General features: G+C 40.9%; 1 protein-coding gene and 2 pseudogenes across 20 annotated transcripts in view; 1 reads left to right on the top strand and 2 right to left on the bottom strand.

Annotated features, from left to right (window-relative positions):
- RNF32 (ring finger protein 32) overlaps positions 1-15,543 on the bottom strand; it is a 37,717-nt gene extending 22,174 nt beyond the window's left edge. For 2 of the 20 annotated variants that reach the window (XM_063668047.1, XM_054494916.1), the window contains exons 1-5: positions 15,159-15,461; positions 12,631-12,741; positions 11,823-11,911; positions 10,959-11,217; positions 536-678 (exon numbers count right to left, since the gene is read on the bottom strand). In XM_063668047.1, the coding sequence (XP_063524117.1) occupies positions 536-678; positions 10,959-11,217; positions 11,823-11,837 (417 nt within the window). In that variant the 5' untranslated portion in view covers positions 11,838-11,911; positions 12,631-12,741; positions 15,159-15,461. Of the gene's footprint in view, positions 1-535; positions 679-1,496; positions 3,197-10,958; positions 11,218-11,822; positions 11,915-12,630; positions 12,742-14,233; positions 14,641-14,698; positions 14,990-15,140 lie in introns of those variants that run through there. The other 18 variants (XM_054494899.2, XM_054494915.2, XM_054494909.2 and 15 more) reach the window with 16 other exon arrangements.
- LOC129040416 (putative transmembrane protein RNF32-DT) lies at positions 14,989-17,371 on the top strand (annotated as a pseudogene).
- Positions 17,372-21,780: 4,409 nt separating this feature from the next.
- LOC129040417 (large ribosomal subunit protein uL24-like) lies at positions 21,781-22,213 on the bottom strand (annotated as a pseudogene).
- Between the last annotated feature and the right edge of the window lie 2,404 nt (positions 22,214-24,617).

Below are 24,617 nucleotides of genomic sequence, written 5' to 3'. Positions count from 1 at the left end.
TATATGTGTGTGTGTGTGTGTGTGTGTGTGTATTATCTGTTAACCCGGAGTAGTATCATCAATCTTACTATGGTAAAGTTTCATGAATAAAAATCATTAAAAGATTTTACTTTTCTTAAAGATTCTCTCACAAATTCTTTGGAGACATTCAAGCACAGTTTTTTTTTTTTTTTCTTTTCTGACTCAAATCACAAAACAAGAGTTCCTCTGCTTTCATCCTTCCCGCGCTGGGACACAGCTGCTCCTGGGAAGCCCCCGAGTTGTCTGCACAGCCGCATGGGGCCTGTTGAACGGAAACATTCCTTTTGTACAAACTTTAGTACTTGAGAATACCAGTTAGTAAACAAACAAAACTAATGAGAGTGTTTAGCTCTTCACACACTTTAATTAATGGAAAACAAAATGGAAGTGTGTGAGGCTCACACAGGAGGATGAAACTGGAAAAAGGAAGCTTGGAATCTTAGGCTTCAGCTCTGGGCCTCGTCCCTAGGAAACAGCCCACGAGCTCTCTAGCTCACCCTCGTATGCTAAACACCTGAGGACGAAGCTCGAATTCTTCTTTACAGATGGGGCATGGCTGCACGGAGTCCCCTTGCAGGAGGGAGCGCTGTTTCACCTTCTCCCATTCATCTGATGACAGTGGAGGTGGTGGAGGCCCAATGAGGCCCAACTTCTGTGCTAAAGTAAGACAGCACAGGACAGGAGTCAGAGTGTCTTTTAGCATATGGCACCCACCTTTAACTTTAATGACACCATTTGCAAACAAAGATTAAAGAACTACATGTAGATCACATACTTTATTTCACAATAGAAGCTGTCCCTTGGTATCCACAGGGAATGTGTTCCAGGACGTACTGAGGATGCTCAAGTCCCTGATAGAAGATGGAGTATTTGCATACAACCCATGCATATCCTCCTGTATACTGCCAATCATCTCGATTACCAATAATTCCTAATGCAAGTGCTATGTAAATAGCTGTTATACTATATTGTCTTTAATTTGTATTAGTTTTATTATATTGTTGTATTGTTATTTTTTATTCATTTATTAAAATTTTGATCTGTGGCTGGTTGAATCTGTGGATGCCAAACCCACAGATACAAATGGTGGACTGTATATAGGATGCCGTTTTTCTATGAGGGCACAAAAGTCAGTGGTAATAATACCTTACATTTTCAATACATTTATTTTTTATTTACAAAGCATTTCCCATATCTTATTTCATTTCCCAATAACTCAATAAGGCAAGCAGGAGTGATATCCAATTTTATGAAAGAAAAACTGAGGAATACTCATTGTTCACACGTATTGGCCCAAGGTTCTCCCAGTTCTCACCTGCCTCAGCCCTCAGCCTTCAGCACTGCCTCTCCCAGCTCACCGTGCTCTGCCACCAGTGGCCTCTACATTAATCTGCACCTCCCCTGCTAAAAACTTCCCATGACTTATCATCATGATCAGAATAAAGTTCTTATTTCAATAACACGTGGGTACCCACCATGTGCTGTCTCGGCATTGAGCTGATAGTGCGGTGGGAAACACTCATTTTGAAAAAGCAACTGCAACATCCTCAGGCAAAATGCAGGAAGCAAAGTTCACCTTCCACCACCTCCCTGCACCCCAAAGATGGGTCAATGCATAAAAAAGCATCGACCTACAAGGATGTCTTCAGAAATAGAAGACAAAATGTTACATCAACAAAACATGACAGGAAGCTATGAAGGGACACTTTTGAGTACAGAAAGAGCTCTTGGGCTTTTAGAGGAGAAATGTGAATGTCCACTGAAAGGCTGGAAGAGAAAGCTAAGATACAGTCCTGAGATGCTTAACAACAGGCGATTGTTGTTAAGAAATGTGCCGTTAGGCGATTTCATCATCTTGCTAACATCACAGCATATGTACACATGCTTAGCTCGTACAGCCCACCACACACCAAAGCTACACGGTACAGCTGATTAGAGTACACACCTGCACAGCATGTTACTATACTGAATACTGCAGGTAACTGTAACACAATGGTAAGGATCTGTGCATCCAAACACAGAAAAGGTACAGTAAAAATATGTATAAAAGATTAAAAATGGTGTACCTGTGTAGGGCACTCACCATGAATGGAGCTTGCAGGCCTGGAAGTTGCTCTGGGTGAGTCAGTGAGTGAGTGCTGAGTGAGTGTGAAGGCCTAGGACATGACCGTACACCACTGTAGACTTCATAAACAGTCTACACTTATGCTACACTAAATTTATAAAAATATATTTTCTTCAATAATAAATTAAAGTTAGCTTACTATAACTTTTTTACTCTCTAAACTTTTAAATTTTTAACTTTTTGACTCTTTTGCAATAACATTTAGCTTAAAACACTATGTTGTCCAGGCTAGCACGTAGTGATGTGATCACAGCTCACTACAGCCTGTATCTCCTGGGCTCAAGCTATCCTCCCACCTCAGCCTCCTGAGTAGCTGGGACCAAAGGCACACACTACCATGCTCAGCTAATTTGTTAGTTTATACAAAATATTTTCTTTCTTTATATCCTTATTCTATAAGCTTTTTCTATTTCTCAGATCTTTTTAACTTTTTTGTTAAAAACGAAGACACAAACACACATATTAGCCTAGGCCAACACAGGGTCAGAGTCATCAAGATGTCACGAAGTGGTAGGGATTTTTCAACTCCATTATAACTTTATGGGACCACTGTGGTTTGTTGTTGACTGAAACATTGCTATGTGGCACGTGTCTGTAATCTCACAGAAAAACATATATCAGGAGACAGAAAATAAGAAAATCAAGGGACCGAAAATAAGAAAATCAAGGGACCAGTCTAGGTGTTGTTGTGACATCTGAAAAACTGGCATTTTAGGAAAAAAACACGGAAAATAGGGAGTAAAAATTTTAATGAAAATAGTCCAAAACATCTCCCAGAAGCAAAGGACATGAGCTTCTGGTCTGAGAGGGCCCAGCAAGTATTCAGAACACCGAATCCCATCACTGTGAGAATCTCGGAGACAGAAAGCAGACTCAAAAAAACAGGCCTCACAAAAGGATCAGGAATCAGAACTGCATCAGACTCATCCACAGCACAACAGACAGGAGAAGACAATTCCTTCAAAATTCAGAGGAAGGAAAGATCTCCATATCAAGATTCCTTATCCGCTATCAATCAAGTGTGAGAAAAGAGCGAAGACATTGTTGCGCATGGGAGCTTCTGCGTGGGTCTCCTCTGCACTCCCCCAGGGAGCTTCTGACACAGGAACGTCACCACCACGAGGGAAGAAACCAAGGAGGAGGCCGCCTGGAGGTCCAGGGAGAGAGAATCCAAGGAGAGAGCCCGGGGTGCCGGGATGCTGCTCAAGAGGGAGCCCGGGGAGGGGTCGGGGGGGGGGGACCACGGAAGATTCCAGAAGCAACGTCCCCATCGATAAAGTGCCCTGGTATATTTTAATGTATTGAGATAATGTATTTCTGGAGGAGATTTTAGGGATGAATCAGTGATGAGTGATGATAGAGGAAACTAAAACGTGAAAAAATAAGACATAACTTCAGGTAAAATAGAAAAATGTCTCAGAAGGAAACTAATATAGACCACCACATTGCTCAGCTGTGAGTGAAGTCACGGAATTGTAACAGAGTAAACACTGAATGTTATTAGTCTAACCACTGAATGTTATTAGTCTAACCACAAGTTATGAAAACAATACGCTAAATCTCGATCTTCTACAGTAAGAAGAGATATCCAGAACTGCAAATTAACAAAACAGCAGCGTAGACATGTTATTTAGAAATATTAAAAATAGGGCTGGGCATGGTGGCTCACGCCTGTAATCTCAGCACTTTGAGAGGCCGAGGTGGGTGGATCACCTGAAGTCAGGAGTTCAAGACCAGCCTCGCCAACATGGTGAAACCCCGTCTCTACTAAAAATACAAAAATTAGCCAGGTGTGGTGGCGCACACCTGTAATCCCAGCTACTCAGGAGGCTGAGGCACGAGAATCACTTGAACCTGGGAGGTGGAGGTTGCAGTGAGCCGAGATTGCACCACTGCACTCCAGCCTGGGTGACAGAGCAAGACTGTGTCAAAAAAAAAAAAAAAGAAAGAAATATTAAAAATAATACCAGAAGAATGAACCAGAGGATTTGAAAATGGCTGCCTTAGAGTAATGCCCAAAATGGGTCAGGGGAATGCTACACTGTTATAATCCTCATAGAACAATTTTACTTCTAAAACTATGTGCATGGATCTTCTGATAAGAATCAAGAGCTACAAGTGTGATGATCGCTATGGAGAATGGTGTGAAGGACGCATGGGGCTGTGACCCCAGAGAAGGTTACTTGACCAAAGTGGAATTAAATGGAGACCCGCAGGGTTAAGAGTAACAGCAGCAGGTGAAGGGGGAGGTTTTCTAGATGGAGGAAAAGGATGTGCAGATGGCCATTAGTGAGAGAGCACCTGGCCTGCAGAGAAACAAAGTAACAGTAAGACTGAAGAGGCTGAGACTGAGGTTGAGCAGGAGGGGCGCTGCCTCAGGCCAGCTCTTTGCCTTTGGCTCAAGGTGTGGGAGCAGGGAGAGGCAGGGCCCCCAGCGTCACCCCTCCTCTTAGACTTGGGTGGGCACTTGCTGTACAATCCAGACTCTGCTATGGTCAGTGTCAACTGCCTCAACTTCAAACATTCACATCTCCCCATCATGCAAACCTGGCCTTATATTTATAAACTAATCAAGACCTTAGAACGGGAGGGAGAATAGGTAAATTGTATTGACAGATTTCAGCAAACTGCTGTGCTCTCTGGCCACAATGCAATAATGTTTAAAATCAATAGCACGTCCAGCGCCCATCTTGCCTTTAGAACCACACTGCGCGTCAGTGGAAATGGGCTCCACCTCACAGAGGTCTCTTGATGGATCTAAGCACGTCATGGAAGTCTTGCTACCCTTTGCCAATTTTTAGACTATCAATGGGCATGTGACCATCTCAGGTGAAGCGGAAGGAAGGTCTGTTGGGAGCTTTCTCCCCTGCCTTTCCGGCTCGTCCCTTGTCGTTGAGGACTGACCCTGGGGCTGTGCACCCTCTTGTGTCCACGCACGGGGCAGCACCTCCCGACGGCAGCACCGGAAGGAGGCTGGTCCCGGCAAACATCAATAAGCCACCAAACCAGAACTGCTGTGAACAACGACACACACCATTAAGGTTTACATCACTTTCAGTGTGTTGCTCCTATGTTTGCAGCCAAATGCATCCTAACCCATCACCTCTCCTCACCCCACTTAAAGGAAAAAAACAGCCTCAGGCCCAGATGATTTTACAAGTGAGTTACCCCAAACTTTTAAGGAACATATCATCCCTATTTTCTGTTATTCCAGAATCCTGAAAAAGAGGGAACACTGCCCAACTTATTTGGTGAAGCTTATATGGCTTTGATAATAAAACTAGACAAGGACAATCATAGTCCTGAGTAGTCCATGGTTAAACGTCAAACATCCTGAACAAGAATTAGTTATCAGAATGCAACAGTGAATCTGAAAAACACCGCGGGCAAGTAGGGTTTATTCAAGCTATGCACGAAGATTCAACATCAGAGTCTGTCACTGTAATTTACAGCACAAATGAACTCAAGGAGAAAACCCACAACAAACATGCTCATCTAAAAAGTTGCAGGAAAAAAAGCATTTAAAAAAGTACACCTATTAATGAGTTTAAAAACCTGTAGCAACTTGCTAAAAGGGAAACTTTATAATTAGATAAAGGCCAACAAACAACACAAAACAACAATAAACAAAGGGCAAACATCACATAAGTAGGGAAATGAAATGCGTTAGGCTCAGGAACGAGACGGAAATGCTAGGTATTACTACTTGTTTTCACCACAGCTCAGGAGATCCTGGCCAGATAAAAAAAAAAAAAGCAGGGAAAAAAAAGAAGGGGCATAAAAATAGAAAGGCACAGACAATAAGAATCACTGCAGAGATCAACTGACTTACTCAGAAAACCCCTAGGAATCGGAGACAAAAAGACCTAAATGGTGTGAGATGCCACCATATTTGTGGATCAGATGATAACATTGTAAATATGCTATTTCCCCCATCTACAAATCCAATTCGAAAAAAATCTCCAGCAGAATTTTATGTAGAAAATGAGGCAGTTTTAGAGGAAAAAAAAGAGGAAACATCTTTTCCTAGCAGCTATTAAGACATATTACAAGACTCTATTTTATTATTATTATTATACTTTAAGTTTTAGGGTACATGTGCACAATGTGCAGGTTAGTTACATATGTATACATGTGCCATGCTGGTGTGCTGCACCCATTAACTCGTCATTTAGCATTAGGTATATCTCCTAATGCTATCCCTCCCCCCTCCTCCCACCCCACAACAGTTCCCAGAGTGTGATGTTCCCCTTCCTGTGTCCATGTGTTCTCATTGTTCAATTCTCATCTATGAGTGAGAACATGCAGTGTTTGGTTTTTTGTCCTTCCAATAGTTTACTGAGAATGATGATTTCCAATTTCATCCATGTCCCTACAATGGACATGAACTCATCATTTTTTATGGCTGCATAGTATTCCATGGTGTATATGTGCCACATTTTCTTACAAGACTCTATTAATCAAAACATCTATTAATCAAAACAGTGCAATACTGACATAGAAGCAGAAGCCTCGGAAGGAGAGAACAGAACACACTTTAACCTCGTCGATATTCCCAGCATCATAAGCAAAACAAACTGTGGCAACATCTAAATGTGAAAGGTAAAAGGTTAAAGGTAAATAAATAAAGAAAATGTAGAAAAATCTTTGCACTCTCAGAATGGTGAAGTATATCTTAAGTCTCCCCCAAACAGCAATAAAGTGAAAAAAACAAACAAAACAAAACAATGCCTTTAATATTAATCAGAATGAAAATTGTATTCAATATAAAACGACAGATATAATTCAAAAGATGGTAAAAGAACAGAAGATATTTTCAATGGCTAAATCAACAAGAGATTACTATGTAGAATATGCAAAGAACTCCAGTAAATCAGCAAGAAAAGACAGAAATCCAAGTGGAATATTACGTATAGATAGTAAAGAGCATATGGTTCAATGTCATTAGTAACTGATATGCACAATCAAGATTTTTTCCATAAAGAGGTCCTGAAAAAAGGTCTCATTTATTTTCCTTAATAACTTTACTTATTTTCCAAATTGGGATGTTCCTCTTTATATCTAATTTAAATTTTTCCTGATAAAACTCTTAAGATTGATTATGATGAAACTATTTGGTCATCTACATAAACCACACAGGCACAACAGAAGATCTTCACTAAACTGCTGTATGACATTATTCCAAGTCTCCACACATTCGTGAGCCACGCTGTTTTCTAGAAGACAACGAGCTTGTTAGCAGAAGTTCAGAGGAAGAGAGCATCAAATATCTCCCCTGGCGTCACTGTGGGAACAGGTCCCCTCCACCTTGTGTGACTCCAACACACAGATCTTCCAGCACCTCCAGATCCATCTGACCTGCGCTAGGACACGCCATCCTTAACCAAACCTATTTTCCACGCCCATCAATAAAAAATCATATTTCTAACTTTTCAGTTTAAAATAATTTCAGATTTACAAAAGGTTGTAAAAACAGTATGAAGAATTCTCAACAAAAGACTAGTATCCAGAACCTACAAGGAACTCAAACAAATCAGCAAGAAAAAAACCCAAATAATCCCATCAAAAAGAGGGCAAATGATACGAACAGATATTTCTCAAAAGAAGATATGCAGATGGCCAACAAACATGAAAAAATGGTCATCACTCATCATCAGGGAAATGCAAATTAAAACCACAGTGAGATACCACCTTATTCCTGCAAGAATGACCAATACTAAAAAGTAACAAAACAACAGATGTTGGCATTGATGTGGTGAAAGGAGAACGCTTATACACTGCTGGTGGGAATGTAAATTAGCACAACTTCTATGGAAAACAGTATGAAGATTCCTTGAATAACTAAAAGTAGATCTATCCCTTGATCCAGCAATCCCACTACTGGGTATCTACCCAAAGGAAAAGAAGTCATTATATGAAAAAGATGCATGCATACGTATGTTTATTGCAGCCCAATTCACAACTGCAAAGATATGGAACCAACCTAAGTGCCCATGAACCAATGAGTGGATAAAGAAAATGTGGTATATATATACCACAGAATACTACTCAGCCACAAAAATGAATAAAAAAATGTCTTTTGCCACAGCTTGGATGGAACTGGAGGTCATTATTCCAAGGGAAGTAACTCATGTTGTATGTTCTCACTTATAAGTGGAAGCTAAGATACAAGTATGCAAAGGCATACAGAGTGGTATAATGGACACTGGAGACTCAGGAGGCGGAGGGTGGGAGGGGTGTGGGATAAAAAAACTGCACGTTAGGTACAGTGTAGGCTACTCTGGTGGTGGGTGCACTAAAATCTCAGAATTCACCACTATATAATTCATCCATGTAACCAAAAACCACTTGTACCACAAAAGCTATTGAAATAAAAATAAATAAAAAAGAAGAAATACACACAAAAAACAAACAAACAAAAAATAAAAAAAACAGGCCAGGCACGGTGACTCATGCCTTTAATCCCAACACTTTGGTGGGTGGATCACCTGAGGTCAGGAGTTTGAGACCAGCCTGGCCAACATGGCAAAACCCGTCTGTACTAAAAATACAAAAATTAGCTGGGTGTGGTGGCACACACCTGTAATTCCAGCTACTTGGGAGGCTGAGGCACGAGAATTGCTTGAACCAGGAAGGCAGAGGTTGCAGTGGGCCAAGATCGCACCACTGCACTCCAGCCTGGGCAACAGAGCGAGACTCCATCTCAAAAAAACAAAACAAAATGAAATTTCAACATGAGCTTTGGAGGGGACAAACATTCAAACCATAGCCTAGCCACTGTAAGCTATCAAAAGACCTCTGGTACCTATCAACATAGTAATATATGTGAGTAGTGGATAAGGAACAAAGTATGAAAAGTACTTAGCTTGATGCTGTGAAAAAGTCTTCCAGACAACAAATATAAGTGAAGGATTCCGTTCTCATTGATGCCTAATCTAAATGAAAGTTCTCCCCTATCAGGGACATACTTGATGTACTGGGTTGAATTGTGTCATCTCAAAATTCTTATTCACCTGGAACCTCAGGATGTTGACCTTATTTGGAAATAGGGTCATTGCAGATGTAGTTAAGATGAGATCATACTGGTTTAAAGTTGACTGTACATCCTATGAATGGTAGCCTTATAAGAAGAGGAAAGGGAGGGTACAATCACACGTAGAGAAGAACGTTGTGTGAAGTCAGAGGCAGAGATTGGAGTGACACTGCCACAAGCTAAGCAATGCCAGGAACCACCAGGGAAAGGTAAGTTAGGATTCTTCCGTAGAACCCTGCCAACAGTGCCATTTTGGACTTCTGGCCTCCAGGACACTGAGAGAATACATTTCTTTTGTTTTAACCCACCCAGTTTGTACTAATTTGTTGTGGCAGCACTGGGAAACGAATATACTTAAAAACAGCATTTACAATTATAAGTGTATAATACATCTCCCTTATTAATTAGAAGAAATGGAATTGATTTGCATGCCTTTATTTACAAGCACAAACTTGTAGCAATACTATACACAGTAAGAATGTGTGTGAAGTTGCATGCTATATGCATCCCACCTATCATAAAGAATTTCAATCAGCGATGACGGAGGTAAGGCTGACTTATTTCTATAGAGAATGACATTACAGAATTATTGTCACATGAAAATATGATCAAAGAGTATCTAGCAATCAAAAGAGATGGAAAAAGTATTATAGAGATATTTCAGGAAGCTAATACAAAATATTATGCTATTTTTATTTATTTTTGTTTGGGATATATTTCATGTTTTTTTGAAATTCCTAATTTGTTGCAAGTTTTGGTCTTATTCTAAATAAATATTCACACTTGTAAAAAGAAAATATTATCATATGTTCTTAACCCCAAATGTTAACCTTTTATATAACCCTAGTACAAAGATCAAAACCACAAAATTAATGTTGCTATACTCTTATCAATTAGCCTACATGCCTTCTGCAGATCTGGTTCTCTGTCACACTGATGTCTTTTTTCTGAACTAGGATCTGATCCAGGATCACAGACTGCACTTGCAGCTATGTCCCCTGAGTCTCCTGTAATCTGGAACAGTTGCTAGGTCTTCATTTGTTTCTGTTGACTTGACACTTTTGAAGAGTACTAGCCAGGAACTGTGTGGAATGTCTTTCACTTGGATTGGTCTGAGGTTTCCTCATGATTAAATTCAGATATACATTTTGGTAAGAATGCCACAGAAGTGATGTTGCACCTTTCAGCAGGACACACGTGATACTGGCCCGTGCATTACTGCTGACCTAAGTAGGATTACTTGGTTCAGGTGCTGCTTGCCAAGCGTTACGACTGTACAGCTGAAGCAACTGTGAAGTTACCGTTTTTCTCCCTGCCATGTACTTGCATCTCTGGAGAAACTACCTCAATATTCTGTGTCTGTGCGTAAATTTTTCTCATTCCTAATTTCAGTAATGATGATCATTACTGTGGTGTTTGCCAAAGGTGATTTTCTATCCCCGTCTACTATCCTTATGAGTTATATTCATTCTACTATAAGGGATTTTTCTTTTCCATCATTTATTTACTCAATTATTTATTTTTATCAACGTGAATCAATCGATATTTCTTTTGTTATCCCATTTTTACTTATTCTACTTACCATTACTATCTTTACCTTCTTGCTTTAACGGTCCCCTACCATTTTTAAACTTCAATACATACATACCTTCAATACATACATACCTCTCTGTATAATTATAAATAAGTTATTTCTGTAACATAAAAAATTATACTATTAATCTCAATAGATTTTTTTAGCCCTAAGAAGCCAAAAGATGAATGACTACATCAGCTTACCCAAAGTCAATGGTGGTGGTTTGGGATCAAGAACATATTCTTTTTCTGAATCTTCTAGTTTGGGGCACTGTGTAGTTTTTTTAAGTCCAGTATCTATTATTGCCTTTGTATCTCTTTTTAGAGATTTGTTCTCTTTCTTTTGTACTTGTGTCTTAGAATGATCTGCAACTGAAAGATTTCGAAGTTGAAGATCATGTAAAATGTGATCTTGTAAAGCAACTGCATTGACTGCCAAGTTATCTTTCTTAGATGAGTGACCCTAAAAAGTAGGAAAAAAGTCGTATTTAGAGGAATATTATGTAATATATTATTTAGAAGAGAACTGAGGCTTCAATACTCAACCTTGATGGCACATACGACCGAATCAAATAGTAAGGAATGCTTGACTCATTGTTACCTAAGTAGGAGCAGACCCTTGTCTCAGCATTTATGTTAACAATACAGGAATATATATCTTTTCATTTAATTACGAAAGCCTTAATTATAATATGAATAAATTCATTATGACCTATAAACCTGTGCCTAAACAAACCCACGCTGCTTCCGTCTAATTAACTGAGACTCCAGGCAGCTACGTAGGAGATCTTGCCATTTCAGCTTATGCCTTTTTGTGAAAACTTAATAATTTCCTGTGTAGAATAAAAATCACCAAACAGCTAAGAGATGCTTGCAGTAAATATCACCAGAGATTGTTTTTCCATTGGCCTGTCCACTGCCCCATGTGACACTTGGCATCGCCCATTCCTGCTGATAATTCCTAGTTTAAGCAGGGTTTGCAAACTATTTTTTAAACTCTCAAATGGCTGAATTAAAATACATTTCATGAGTCAAATAACGTGTATGTTTAAGAAAAGAATAGTGTACCTTATTTTTTAACATGCCGAATTAGGAAAAGTTGTTGCTTGGCCATCACAAATTCTATCATCACATCCTATCACCTTCCTTCTATTCTGCTGCAAAGACATGGTCAACAGAAAGTCAAAGTTACAGTGCACAGAAAAACCCATGAAGTTTGTGAGGATGCTCTGTAAGAGTCTAACAGATCATGAAGCAGCAGGAACGCCTGCTACAGGGTGGCACTAAGCTACACATTCTGGTTCTGGAGGAAGGGGGTGAACTCAAGTCAGTTATGCTTCGACTCATCCCTGTCCTCAAATAGTTCACCCCTGAGCTCCTGAGGACACATTAATACAAATGGTTAATTACTATGAATTAATCCATTGCTAAATATAACATGATACATAAGTACTACAAAATTTCAGGCTAACACTGGAGACTTGTAAAGGAAAAACCAGTTAAACTGGCATTTGAAAGATACACAGAGGGAAATGAACATGGCACACTACAGGTAGGAGGAAAGAACTCGCAGGCTGGAAATCAGCATGATATGCTTATTTTGGGGAGAAAGGGAACAATGAAGAAACTGGAACACAAGAGGAACACTGGCTAACTTCAGTCTGTCCAGAACACAGAAGTACAGAATATGGGGACAGACCAACTTGAGTTCCAATTGAACTCTACCACTTTGCTGCGCAAGATACTGAACACAGCTGAGCCCTGGGCTCCTCATCTATAAAGCAGGTATAATAATGCTGGCTTTGCAGGGTTGCCGCAAGGATTAATGAGACAACCTTTGAAGTATCGAAAGTAGGTCTTTTCACACAGAACTTACTCTTGTTATTCTTGCTTCAATTCCCTTCAAAGCTGGTGGAATAATTTGGAATTGGCCCTTTTAGATTTTGGACATGGTGTATTTTATGAAGACAGATGTATTCAAAATATACTGTGATGAGGAGAAATAGAAAGTTATTCAAGTAATCTAGGAACTGGCAAAGAAGGCCCTTGAACATATTTCTTCTAATGTTGTTTCCTTATAACGTTGATGAGAAAAAAAATTGATCCCCAGCAGGGGCCACTGTCTGTGTGGAGTCTGCACGTCCTCCCCATGTGCTGTGGGTTTCCTCCAGGTACCCGGGGTTCCTCCCACATCCCAAAGCTGTGCACGTGAGGCTCACTGGCGCGTCCCCGTCTGAGTGAGTGTGAGTGTGTCCTGCCATGGGATGCCGTCCTCTCCAGGACTGTTGCCCGCCTTGGTCCTGAGCTGCCTGGATGGGCTCAGCCCCCTGCCACCCTGAACTGGAATAAGCAGGTTGGAAAATGAAAGGATACAAATTATTGTCAAATAAAAATTCGTAAAGCATACGGTATTCACGCAGAGATGCAGGACAATACCCGATGCAGTAGGAAAGGCCCAGCGGGCTGAGAATTGGATCTTGTTTGTTTTGAAACTGCATGGTAGGGGGAGGTGCTTCGGAGCTTTGGCTTGGCCAACATTATCTTTGACTTAACGCAGCCCCTCCACAACCCGGTCATTCATGGATTCACCAAAAATTGGGTAATGATCTTTCTTAAATGTATGTAGAGCTCTTACGTACTTCAGTGTTTCATATTAGAAGTGCTTTGGTCTTTATTTAGAAGTTTGGTGATGTTTTTGTGACCAGGAATGTGCTGTGGGAACTCTCCTCTTATTTATATCAATTAACCTATGGTGAAACTGGTTTCCTTGTACACTGTATGGCTTAAAGCTCCAGTTTCTAAGAACCTATGGATGATGTTAAGTGAGGACTTACTGCATTGAGGGCCTAACTCTAAAAATAGAAAGAAATTAATCCAAAATATATTTCTAAGGACTAACACTTGTATTAAATTACTCCAACCGAAAGAACAAACTCACTAAGGCGTGAGTGGAGAGAGAGAAAAGCACAGAGGAACCAAATCTCTGAGATATCCAGGGTGAGAAGTAAAAACGTCAGTCGCTGCTCATGTCCTGTGGAGGCTTTGATGATGGTTCTTACAACAACCCTTTTCTGTTCCCGTTCAATTCTGGCATCAAGAGATGTTTGAAAGAAGTTCCACACCATATCTCATCAACACAACTGAACTTGGAGAAATGGTGGAATTTAAAATACTGAAAGATCACTGCCAGAATTTTCTCAGTTCCTGCTTCCAAAATGCCTATAACCTGCAGAAGATACAGTCTGCATCGCACTAAAAATGGTCCGGTCATATCTGCAGTCTGCAATTTAATCTCAAGTTTCTACACGGTAGGCCACTGTCATTAATATCAAGGTAAGAGCTTTTAAAACCTGTAGTCTTTTAAAGTCCTACGGTATCATTAAGTTTTAGAGTTTAAAATTTAGAATTTAAAGGTATTGAAAACGCTTCAAGTACCTAACTCCAACTCCACTTTATAAATGAGAAAACCAAATAAATACCAGGTGAGTCCTTCAATATATAATGAGCCTGTGGGACTGGCAGGGTTAGAAACGTAACCCTTGCCCAGTATTGAAAGCTAAGATTAACAGGAACACGTTGCTTTGTAAATCCCAGTATTAAACGCTCAAGAGGCAGAGCTTGGTGGCCAAAACGACCACTGGGGTGCCAAAGCGAGTGACCCCAGCTAATTAAACTCGCTCAATAAAAATACACGAGACCAAGCCTACGACGTAAAGATGCAATTCTATGTAGGGTCTTGGTGTTATCTCCTGCCTTCTGAACCCCGCTGACCGTTTTCTGAGATTCTACTCATGCAGGAAGCGCGCGGTGACGAGGCTCCAATTCCCCTGAAAGTTGACACCACCCTGCACCTGGGGCCCCTGATGGCAGCCGGTCCTACCGCGTTCTAAAATTACCGACGTGGGATCACTGTTCTAAGGCTTTAGGCCGCCGTAAATTCGTACCCCTCAGATAGGAGGAGCTGTGGAAACCAACCAGGACCCCGAGTTCCCCGAGGAGGCTGCGCGCCGCTACGGGACCCGACCTCGCCTCACAGCTGCGACCATCGCCGGCCCGGCTCGGAGGAGGCGAAAGCGAGGCCGCGGACGGCCCTCACCCCGAATCCATGGACCCTGCCGGCTTGGCGGGCCGCCCTTCTTTCCGCCCCCGACCCGAAGCCTCTCCGTGCCTCGACTCCGCCGGGAACACCGGAACCCAGGGACTTCTGCCCCCTTTCTCTCAGGCAACTCCCTGGCCGCCCGCCGTTGCCGTAGCAACGCCCGCCTCCGCGCTCGCTCCCCGCGCGCTTGCTCACCAGCCCCGTCCCGCCCCGCCCCATACTGCGCATGCTCGCCAGCCCCGCCTGGCCCACATTGCGCATGCTTGCCAACCACACCCCGTCCGCACCACACTGCGCATGCCCACCGGCCCCCGCCCCGCGCAAGGCGTCAGCGTCGAGACGCAGGTGCGTTCCCGTCGAGGCTCGCGCTGCGGGAGCTTTTGGGGATCGCCTGGCGGGGTGTTCAGGAGCCGCGGGCTGAAGCACGGGGGCGTGTAGCCGCCCAGGCCTCGTGTAGTGAGGGCCGAGCCCCGCGCCAGCTTTTCTGTAGTCCGCAGCCCCAGCGGCTTTGTGGGCGCAGCCACGCTCCTCAGCCGCCCGCCCACCTGGGCCTGGGCCCCGGTTGTTTCCCTGCGTGGCTGTGGTCGTTCCCGTTCCGGGGTCTCGAGCGCACCGCCCCCTTCGCTGCGCTGTTAGTCGAGGGCAGTTTTCTGGGGGATCCCCCATCCCCCCGCGCCGCTCAGGCGTCTTGGCTCGCGGAAGCGCGGGCGCCAACTGCCTGTCGTCGTCCGTGACTCCTGGCCCTTCTCTGTGGATCCCTTTGCTTCCCGTTGCGGGTTGTGTTTCCTGCTTCGTGGGCCTGGCCGTTTGCGTTTGGATGCAGGCCCCGGTGAGCCCTGCGTGGCCCGCTGGCCTCTTCCTGCTCCCTAGGTGACTGAGCCGCGTGTCTGACACATCGGAGTGACTTGAGGCAACGCGTTCCTTTCCAGGCTTGCAGCGGGCGGTGTCGTTCACACTCCTGAGCAGAGCCTTCCGGTGCTTTACTGGACGCCCCAAATACTGCAGTTTTCCTCCCAGGTGCTGTCGCGAGGTGGAACTCTTCCCCGCCCCGGTGAGCTCGGGCTGTTCTTCCTCCTCCGCGTGGCTCACTGCAGCCTCGGATGTTTCCTCGCTGCACAGACCTGCTCGGGAAGACTCGAGAAGGCCACCCCAGGACTCCAGCTCTCCACGGAAGGGCTTCCCCTCGGATTGCGTCTTGGCCTCTGGAACCCTCCCTCTGTATCGTCTGCTGTTACTCTCTTGGCCTGCATTTGGGTTGTGGCCTGGATACTCTGGCTCGCTGCTTCCCTTCTCTTAAGGATCACAGCCCTGTACTGCCTGTCGTCCAGTGCCTGGAAACCATTGTATTTTTTGGTCTGATTTTGTAGTTGTTTAAGAACTTAAGTCTGGTCCCTCACACTCCATGCCCAGAAGCAGAAATGAGTAGAAGTTTGTTTTATCTTTTCTTAATATGACAATTACTTTATTGTGTTGGTTCAACTTATGTTGTACTTTAATTAGAAGAAATTTGGCCGAAAGTACAAAGAAAACATACAAATGCAAGTAATTTTTTTTAAACTTCCCTGAAAGCAGGGTCTAAAGAAATTACCAACTTAGACTGGATCTAGAAGAAAAGGAAGGGTCTTTGCAGTCTTAGGACTCTTCCATTCCGCGACGTAGGTGTTAGGATAACAGCCATAAATGGTTGTAAGACTTTAGGCTCAGATAAGTAGACTTAAGTTCAAATTTTGACTTATTTTACAAGTGTCTGATTTTTGGCAAGCTCATCTTCCTAAACCATGAGCTCCTTATTTGTAAAGGGGACATTAGCCACTCTCCAGCAACAGCCCTGGCACTTCTTCAGTCCTGGGATGGGACGTATGATTAGCCTAAGCGAACCAGAAAATCCAGGCCCCTGACCACAGTGACTTAATCAGGGCTGGCGATATATCTAGCTAGGCCAACCATGTGGACTCAGTATTTTTGTGGGCGCTACTGGAAATTTTATTTAATTCTAACTGAACGTAGAAACAGCAACAGAGATGAAATGGCGGCTGTATTGCTGTCTTGTCATCATGAGGTGAGGGCCTGAAGCTAGGTAGCCGCCTTGTGAACCTTGGAAGGAGGATTCTACAGGAACTGGCAGAGCTGAGACTGGGAAGCAACCCATGTCCTGGTGACGTATTTGAGTCCTGAGGCTGGCCCTCCTGTTAGTCTTTTCTCTTACTGGCTTCAGCCAGGTGGGGTCCGGTTTTCTGTTACTTGCAACAGGAAGAATTGGAATGATATCTAGGCATGCTATTACCGCCTTATGGCTGTGGTGAGATTAAAACATGATATTGTGGGTGAACTGCTTAGTACAGTGTCTGCTATTCTTTATATTGGTTTTAAGGTATTTTTCTTGAGCTTTAAAGTTCTAAGAAAAATTACCGTTTTAATATTCCTACCCTGTGTTCACATGTTTAAATTTTCATGACAGTTTTTCTGTCTGCATGTTTTCTATTCAAAATAAATTGCTCATTCTTCAGTTAGCCACAAAGAATATTTTAAATTTTTTATTTTTAAATTTATTTTTTATTGATACCTATTAGATGAACATGTTTTTGGAGTACATGTGATAATTTGATAAATTCATAAAATCAAATTAGGGTAATTGGGATAGCCATCCCCTTAAATATTTATCTAATATTTACCCTAGGAACATTCAAATTATCCTAGCTATTTTGAAATGTGCAATCGATTTGTGTTAAGTATAGGCTTGACTGAAAATTTAACCTTACTGCTTTCTAATTCTTGACAAAAACAAAGCTAACAGAGTTGATATTTGAAGAATAATACATTCATTCTTCTTCAAGATAGTGTGTTCTGTTGAAATGAGTTAGATGATCAGAATGCAACATTCTTGGATAGGGTTGATTAAAAATATAGTCAACCTGTCTTGTCCCCAAAACCATGTTATCAATGATTTATATTTTAAAGTTATGCCTTTTGTTTTAAAAAAGTTTTTCTTTTCTTTTGAGCTGGGCCTAAGAAACTGCATGTATACAAAGCATGTTTGCATCTTCAGAAAACTGCTATTGAGTACATTCTCCATGGTGCTGTTCAGTGCCATTTGTGTAAGCACCCACATGATTATTTTAGAATTTCATAACCACTAATTGAATGTCCTAGAAATAGTGGAGACGGAAGAGAAAATTAGAGGTGCATGATGTTAAGGATGATGAGGTGCTTAGTCACGAGGAGAAGGGCACCAGTTTACTTGGCTGATTAAGATGCACTTCTGTACTCCGCTATGCTTAAGAAGAAAGCTGCGGGTGGTACTATAAGAGATCTGTTGTATAAACATTATCACAAAAAGAGCGATGATACCTGATGATACCTGTGCTTATCCAAGGAAGAGCAGCCCAAGATGGATGGCAGTAGTGGACTATTTAGTGGAAGACATTGATATGAAGGGAAAATCTTATATTTTACTTGTGTAGAAGGCAATTCAGAGAAAGTGTTCAAATACTAGAGTAGGCAGTTGGAGTCCATCTTGTGGAAGATGGGGTTTTTTTCATGATGACACTAGAGACATGATATTGGATACTAGTGCTGGCCCTGTATTTTTATTTTTTATTTTTTATTTTTATTTTTTGAGACGGAGTCTCTGTTGCCCAGGCTGGAATGCAGTGGTGCCATCTCGGCTCACTGCAACTTCTGCTTCCCAGTATCAAGTAATTCTCCTGTCTTAGCCTCCCGAATAGCTGGGATTACAGGTGCCTGTCACCACGCTTAGCTAATTTTTGTATTTTTTAGTAGAGTCGGGGTTTTGCTATGTTGGCCAGGCTGGTCTTGAACTTCTGACAGGTGATCCGCCTGCCTCCACCTCCCAAAGTGCTGGGATTACAGGCGTGAACCACCGTGCCCGGCGTATGGATTCTTAATGTGTTACACCCAAGGTATTTGAATTTGCCCACCTGCCTGGTCTCTAAACACTGCACTAATGAAAGCCTAGGCAGGGTCAGAATGGTTCTCAGTTCAATATCTTCCTCACATTTTAACATCTTAATGCTCTCACATTTCTCATTTGTTATGTACAAAATATTCTCAAAGCCTACTCAGTGCCTATTTGACTCTTGTCTCTCTTAACACAGTCCTTGACATCTAAAACAAACCTAAGGAGCAGAAATTGGTGGCATGGGGTTCATCTTTAATTTAGTTCTCAGTTTTAACCTTCACCAAAACCATCTCCTTCCATTTATTTGTCTTAATCTTCTGTATTACCTTTGACTTTCTACTCACACTTGTATATTTATTATCAATTTCTATTCCTAACTTGCTGATGTGGTTTGGCTGTGTCCCCACACAAATCTCACCTTGAATTGTAGTAATTAATCCCCATGTGTCAAGGGCAGGGCCAGGTGGAGAGAATTGAATCATAGGGATAGTTTCCCCCATACTATTATTGTGGTAGTGAATAAGTCTCACAAGATCTGATGGTTTTATACATTGGAGTGGCCCTGCGCAAGCTCTGTCTTGCCTGCTGCCATATAAGACCTGTCTTGCTTCCTGTTCCACCATGATTTTGAGGCCTCCCAGCCGTGTGGAACTGTGAGTCAATTAAACCTCTTTCCTTTATAAATTATGCAGTCCCGGGTACGTCTTTATTAGCAGCATGAGAACAAACTAACACACTTGCTTCCACCCAGATTATTTTTTCAAATAATTCTAAGTCATTGCCTATGTTATGCAGTATGTGACATCCAGCAATTGTTTGGAAATTTGCCAATCTCTCCTAGTGTTTTGTAGCAGCAGTTGCTGTAAAGACTCAGGTATACTTGTGGGAACTTACTGAAGTGTTTTTTTTTTTCCTAGAGATTATATTATAGTTTTGTTTTGTCTTTAATAATGAAAAAGGGCTTAGGATGAGTTGTTTCCACTCCTCTGACAAAATGCATTTAAAAAAAATACCTGTGGCAGACATATCATGATTACATCATTCCTGTCAACATTAAAATAGTAGTAGAGAAACACTGATGAAAACATTTCCGACACTGGAGAAGAGAGGAGAAATCTTGTTTTCATTCTTACTCTATAATTTAAAGTCATGGGTATAACAAATGAGCCTTTAAAAACTGTTTTCTGAATTAAAACATGGAGCAAATTCATTCTTTGTTGTTGAATTCAATATACTTAGAAGTAATGTATCACTTTGGTAAAGAATAATGTCCTACTATGCCTTAATATCTGACATGATGAAGATATTCGTGCTGTCTACACTGTGATCACCAGATACCAGACACTTTAAAAATGTCGCCAAAAGCAATTAGGCATACTGACTGTGTCAAAGGCGTTTGGGGAATGTGGACTCCTTTCAGACATTTGTGATTTTTCTGCCTTAATTGAAAGTTTTGACAGGTTTGTAAAAGCATAAATGTCAGGTTATTAGTAGAAACTCTAAAATAACCTGGGAAATAAATATATGTGCTGGTTTCAACCACTTTGGCTAAAGCTGAATGTCTCTAAAAATTGAATCAGTTGATGCTCTAATATGTTCAATATATCAAGAGACAGGATGTTTCCTGATCACATCCAGATAATTTTTTTAATTAATAGATTTCTTAATAAATTTTACAGATAAATTGAACAAATAATACATAGAGCTCCCTCTCCTTGCAACAGTTTCCCCTGTTTGCCATTTGTATGCTGTATTTGTTAAAATTGATGTACAATAAGGTTGTTCATGTTTAATGTTGACTGAAATTCTCCACAAATGCAAGTATACCCCACAAGTACGCAGGAGAGACCCCTTCTGCAGTTCTATTCATAGAGGCACAAGCAAAGGAACTATTGAGAGAGAAGAGTCTCATGATAGCAGAAAAGTATTGATCCATGATCTTGGGGAAGCTGTCCGCATCTAGGATGCTGTCTGCTTTTCAGGAGAAACTTTCCTGGTTAGCTTTACCTTAAGGTCTCCAACAAGTGTATAGATTGAAGAGTCTGGAGGGGCCCATTTCAGCTGTGAGATTGTAAACCCAAGGCTCAAGGTCCTGAAGTTTTGCTGCAGTGTAAGTGGCAGGGGCAGTCTTTCCCTGATGATGTTTCCAGAAGACTCAGTTTCTAGGCTTTAGATCATGTAGGGTTTGATTGTCCTCAGTGGACCATGGAAAGCTTTCTTTACCTAGTGAAAATAGACTTGGGCATAATGCATTAAAGCCTTGCAGCACTTAGTCATATCAGAGCTTAGGGGGAGAAGATGTGTGAGGTTTTATTATTAGGAGCATAGGGGGAGAAGATGTGTGAGGTTTTATTATTAGGAGCATAGGCCTTCAGTGACTATTGCATAAGGGATCAACTTATGTTTTCCACGTGGAAGTGGATCTGTCATCAATCCGCAGTACTTGAGACCAAGGAAATCCAGTCAATTCAGTTAGCTTTGCCTAAAGATGATACCTTATCTCACTGTTTTACAACTTGTCTGGTGAAACAAGTACCTCTATCACTAACAGTCTTTCCAGGTATGTCCCATGAGAGAAACATGTTTCCTAATAACCTTTTATCTACTGTTACAGCACGAGACTTTTTGAATGGAAAAGCTTCTATACTATCAGAAAACATGCATTGAAAATGGCAATGGAATGAAATATCTCTAAAAATGTTTCAGTGGCCTGTAATGTAGCAGAAATGTACATGAAGTTTTGATTGCCTTCCCAGGATTGTAGATTTGACAAACTAAACATTGGGCATAAAATATTTTAGCAATTTAGAACATGCCAATATTCTATTTGGATCATCTTATCTCTTCCATGATGGGCCTTGGAGTGTAGAGATTTTAGTAATGGAAGCTTTAAGGATTCAGGAAGGACCAGGCATCTGTCCAGCCTCCATGAGTCCATCCTTAACATTAGATTTTTATCTTCTTTTTGTTTTTCATTTCAAGTTTTAAAGCTTGTATATAAGATTACTTTATTCCTGCATCTTCTCAATTGTTTCTTCCTTGTATTTGCCCTTTTCCTACTTGGCGAGGTTTGGCTTTCTGTTCAAGAATCTTTTTGCGGTCTGTGTCCAGTTTTAGCCTAGTGATTACCACCGTGCTGGGGTGAATGCCTACATGGACAGTTGTGCCATTAGCCTTTTCCCACTGCATCCGTTCAGTGTAGAGGACATATTTCTTCCTGTAAACCTGGACTACTCTGCCAATTTGCTGACCTTTATAGTGTCCTCGTACAACCTGAACTTTATCATCCTTTCTCATGGGCATGGATCACACGTTGTACTTCTGTCTCAGCTCTTTGGAAAGAGGGGAAGACATAATCTTCCTGTAAATGTGGGAAGGTGCATTGAAATGCCTTTTGTGGTTCTTGTTTCTGTCGGAAGTCGCAAAGGGATTGAACTTCATTTTGGCCATTGCTGCTTCAGTGATAGCTGCAAAATGGAAGATTTATATCTTCTTAAATATCAGTTTTGTTTCTCCAATTCACATGCATAGCACTGTTTATTAGATGGGTTATTATAGGTAAATTTGACTTGGATCATGGAGTTCATCTAAACTACATATCAAAACAATTTCAGTACTGGCTGACTTAGCTTGAAAATCTGGCAGAGTAGTTCCTTTGTATTCAATTAATTTTTATCCTAATTGGATTATCAGTTTCATAAACCAGTCAGTGTGTTCATTAGAGTGCTGGTAATTCATACCCAGTCTAAACGATATGATCCTAAAGATATCAGAAACTTGGCATTCAAGAGTGCTTGTCAGGGTCCTTTCCATCCTTTTCATGAATCTTGAAGGCATGATACTCTAGGATTTTACTAGCTTATAAACAACGTAGCAAATAATCCTGTTTCTCTGTCTTTTGGATGCTGCAGGGGCCGTCTGTAGCATCCCAAAGTTAGTTTGAGGTAACAACAAAAAAAGACAATTTGAAGTTTGATTTTGGGAAGCCTGTCAAATATGTCAAAGGTTTAAAATAATCAAAATAGTATCACAAGGCATTGTAAGATAATATTCATTTAGCCAAAGTGATAAAAGGGGTTAGGAAGCAAAAACCTTTCTTCTTTGATAGAGAGGAGACTCAGTTTTCCAATCAACAGATCTGAGAAAGACAGCATGAGACAGAATCTTTCTCCTTCTCTCCTCTGTCTCTTTTGCAGTTTACTCAAAAGGTGAACAAAAGTCTTTTACTACCTCTTATTAATACTACATGAAAATTCTTGTTCAAAAGGGAAAACCAAATTTTCCTTTTGCATAGTATATTATCAACACTAAGCTAATAAAACGTTATAAACAAATCTGTCCAATTTGTCATCTTTTGACCACAGAAAATTTCCATAAACTTTTTATAATCTCTTACAATTTTTTTATTCTTTCCAACTTTATTCATTTAGTTTTATCTCTTTTTTTCCTTCAATTTGAAACAATCTTCAGCTTCTAGACAAAATTATTTTTTTCTCAAGACACATTTTCATGCCTTTACAACTTTCCTTACCAAAAAATACTTTGCTTTTCTTTAGACACTATATACAAAATTGTTTCTTATATCAGTTTCAATTACATATATTAACTACAATTTTAACTACTAGTAACCCTAATTTCTAGTGAAAGCCTAGGAGGTAGTTTTGAACTGTTCTATATCAATAATTGTAGATGAAAACTATTTCATAACTTTTTAGATAGGTTTTCTCAAGTTTTTGTTTATTAATAGATGTAAATATATGTAGCTTTTCTATACCATCTAAAAATAAGATGCCAAAATATATAAACTTACATTTATGTTTACTAGTTAATGTTTTAGTATTTTAACTTACTTAGAAATGACTCAGACATTTATGCTTATTACTTAATTCAATATAGCGTAACTTTAAGATTTTAAATTACAGAAAAGAACTTTGAAACAGGTACTCTCCTGCCAATGACACAGGTACTCTCCTGCCAACGACACAGGTACTCTCCTGCTAATATTTTCCTCAATTGTTCTGAGTCTCAAGTAGTCACATCGTATCCAGGATGGCTTTGAAGGGCAGGGCCTATTTGGGTCTTGAATTTACATACCAAATGTAGAGCTCAAGACAGAAGACACCTGTGAAGATGATGCCTGGGAGATCCAAAGCCTTTCAGCATGGCTAGGAGACAAAGCTGGGCCAAGGAAGAAGGGGCTCATCTTGGGCTTGACTCTGCCTTGTAATTGGTGTTCTGGCCACTGATAACATGTCCTCAGGCCTCACTATGGCCACCTATCCAGACCCCAGAATCCAGAGGCTCAAAACCAAGAACAAAATGTTACAGACAAATTAAGAAAGTGTATAAAGTATTATCGAAGCAGCAGTTTTATGCCCTTAAAAACATGTAGAGATAGCATAAACCTATTTGACCAGTAGATCTAGCCAAAAATATCTGAATTATATTTAACTGACAATTCTGAAGCCATTTCTATTTTATCAACAATTTTAATTTGCCAAATATTTGCCAAATATTATACACATAATACATATCAACATACAGACACATGGAGAAGCAGAGCTTATAGCTTTTACAAGTAATTCTCATTTGCTGGCTTTTCAAATAGTTTTTATTTCCCTATTCAGACTATTAATCTTCCAATTACCTGTTTCATTGCCCTAAGCAATTGTTAGCTAGGCAGCCCTAAATTTGCATTTCTAGGGATGACTGTTAGGTGAAACTAGGTAGAAAATTTACATCTCAAAAGCTCGGAGCTGAGACTTTAGGCTTAAAGGAAAAAGATTGTACATAAAGGCATAGTTAAGATGACCAAGAAAAGTGCCATAAAGGTAAGACTTGTTAT

Source organism: Pongo pygmaeus, chromosome 6 (assembly GCF_028885625.2).
Source record: "Pongo pygmaeus isolate AG05252 chromosome 6, NHGRI_mPonPyg2-v2.0_pri, whole genome shotgun sequence".
NCBI classification, from domain to species: Eukaryota; Metazoa; Chordata; class Mammalia; order Primates; family Hominidae; genus Pongo; species Pongo pygmaeus.
The sequence above is the reverse complement of the archived record's forward strand: the minus strand, read 5'-3'. Positions and strand labels throughout refer to the sequence as shown.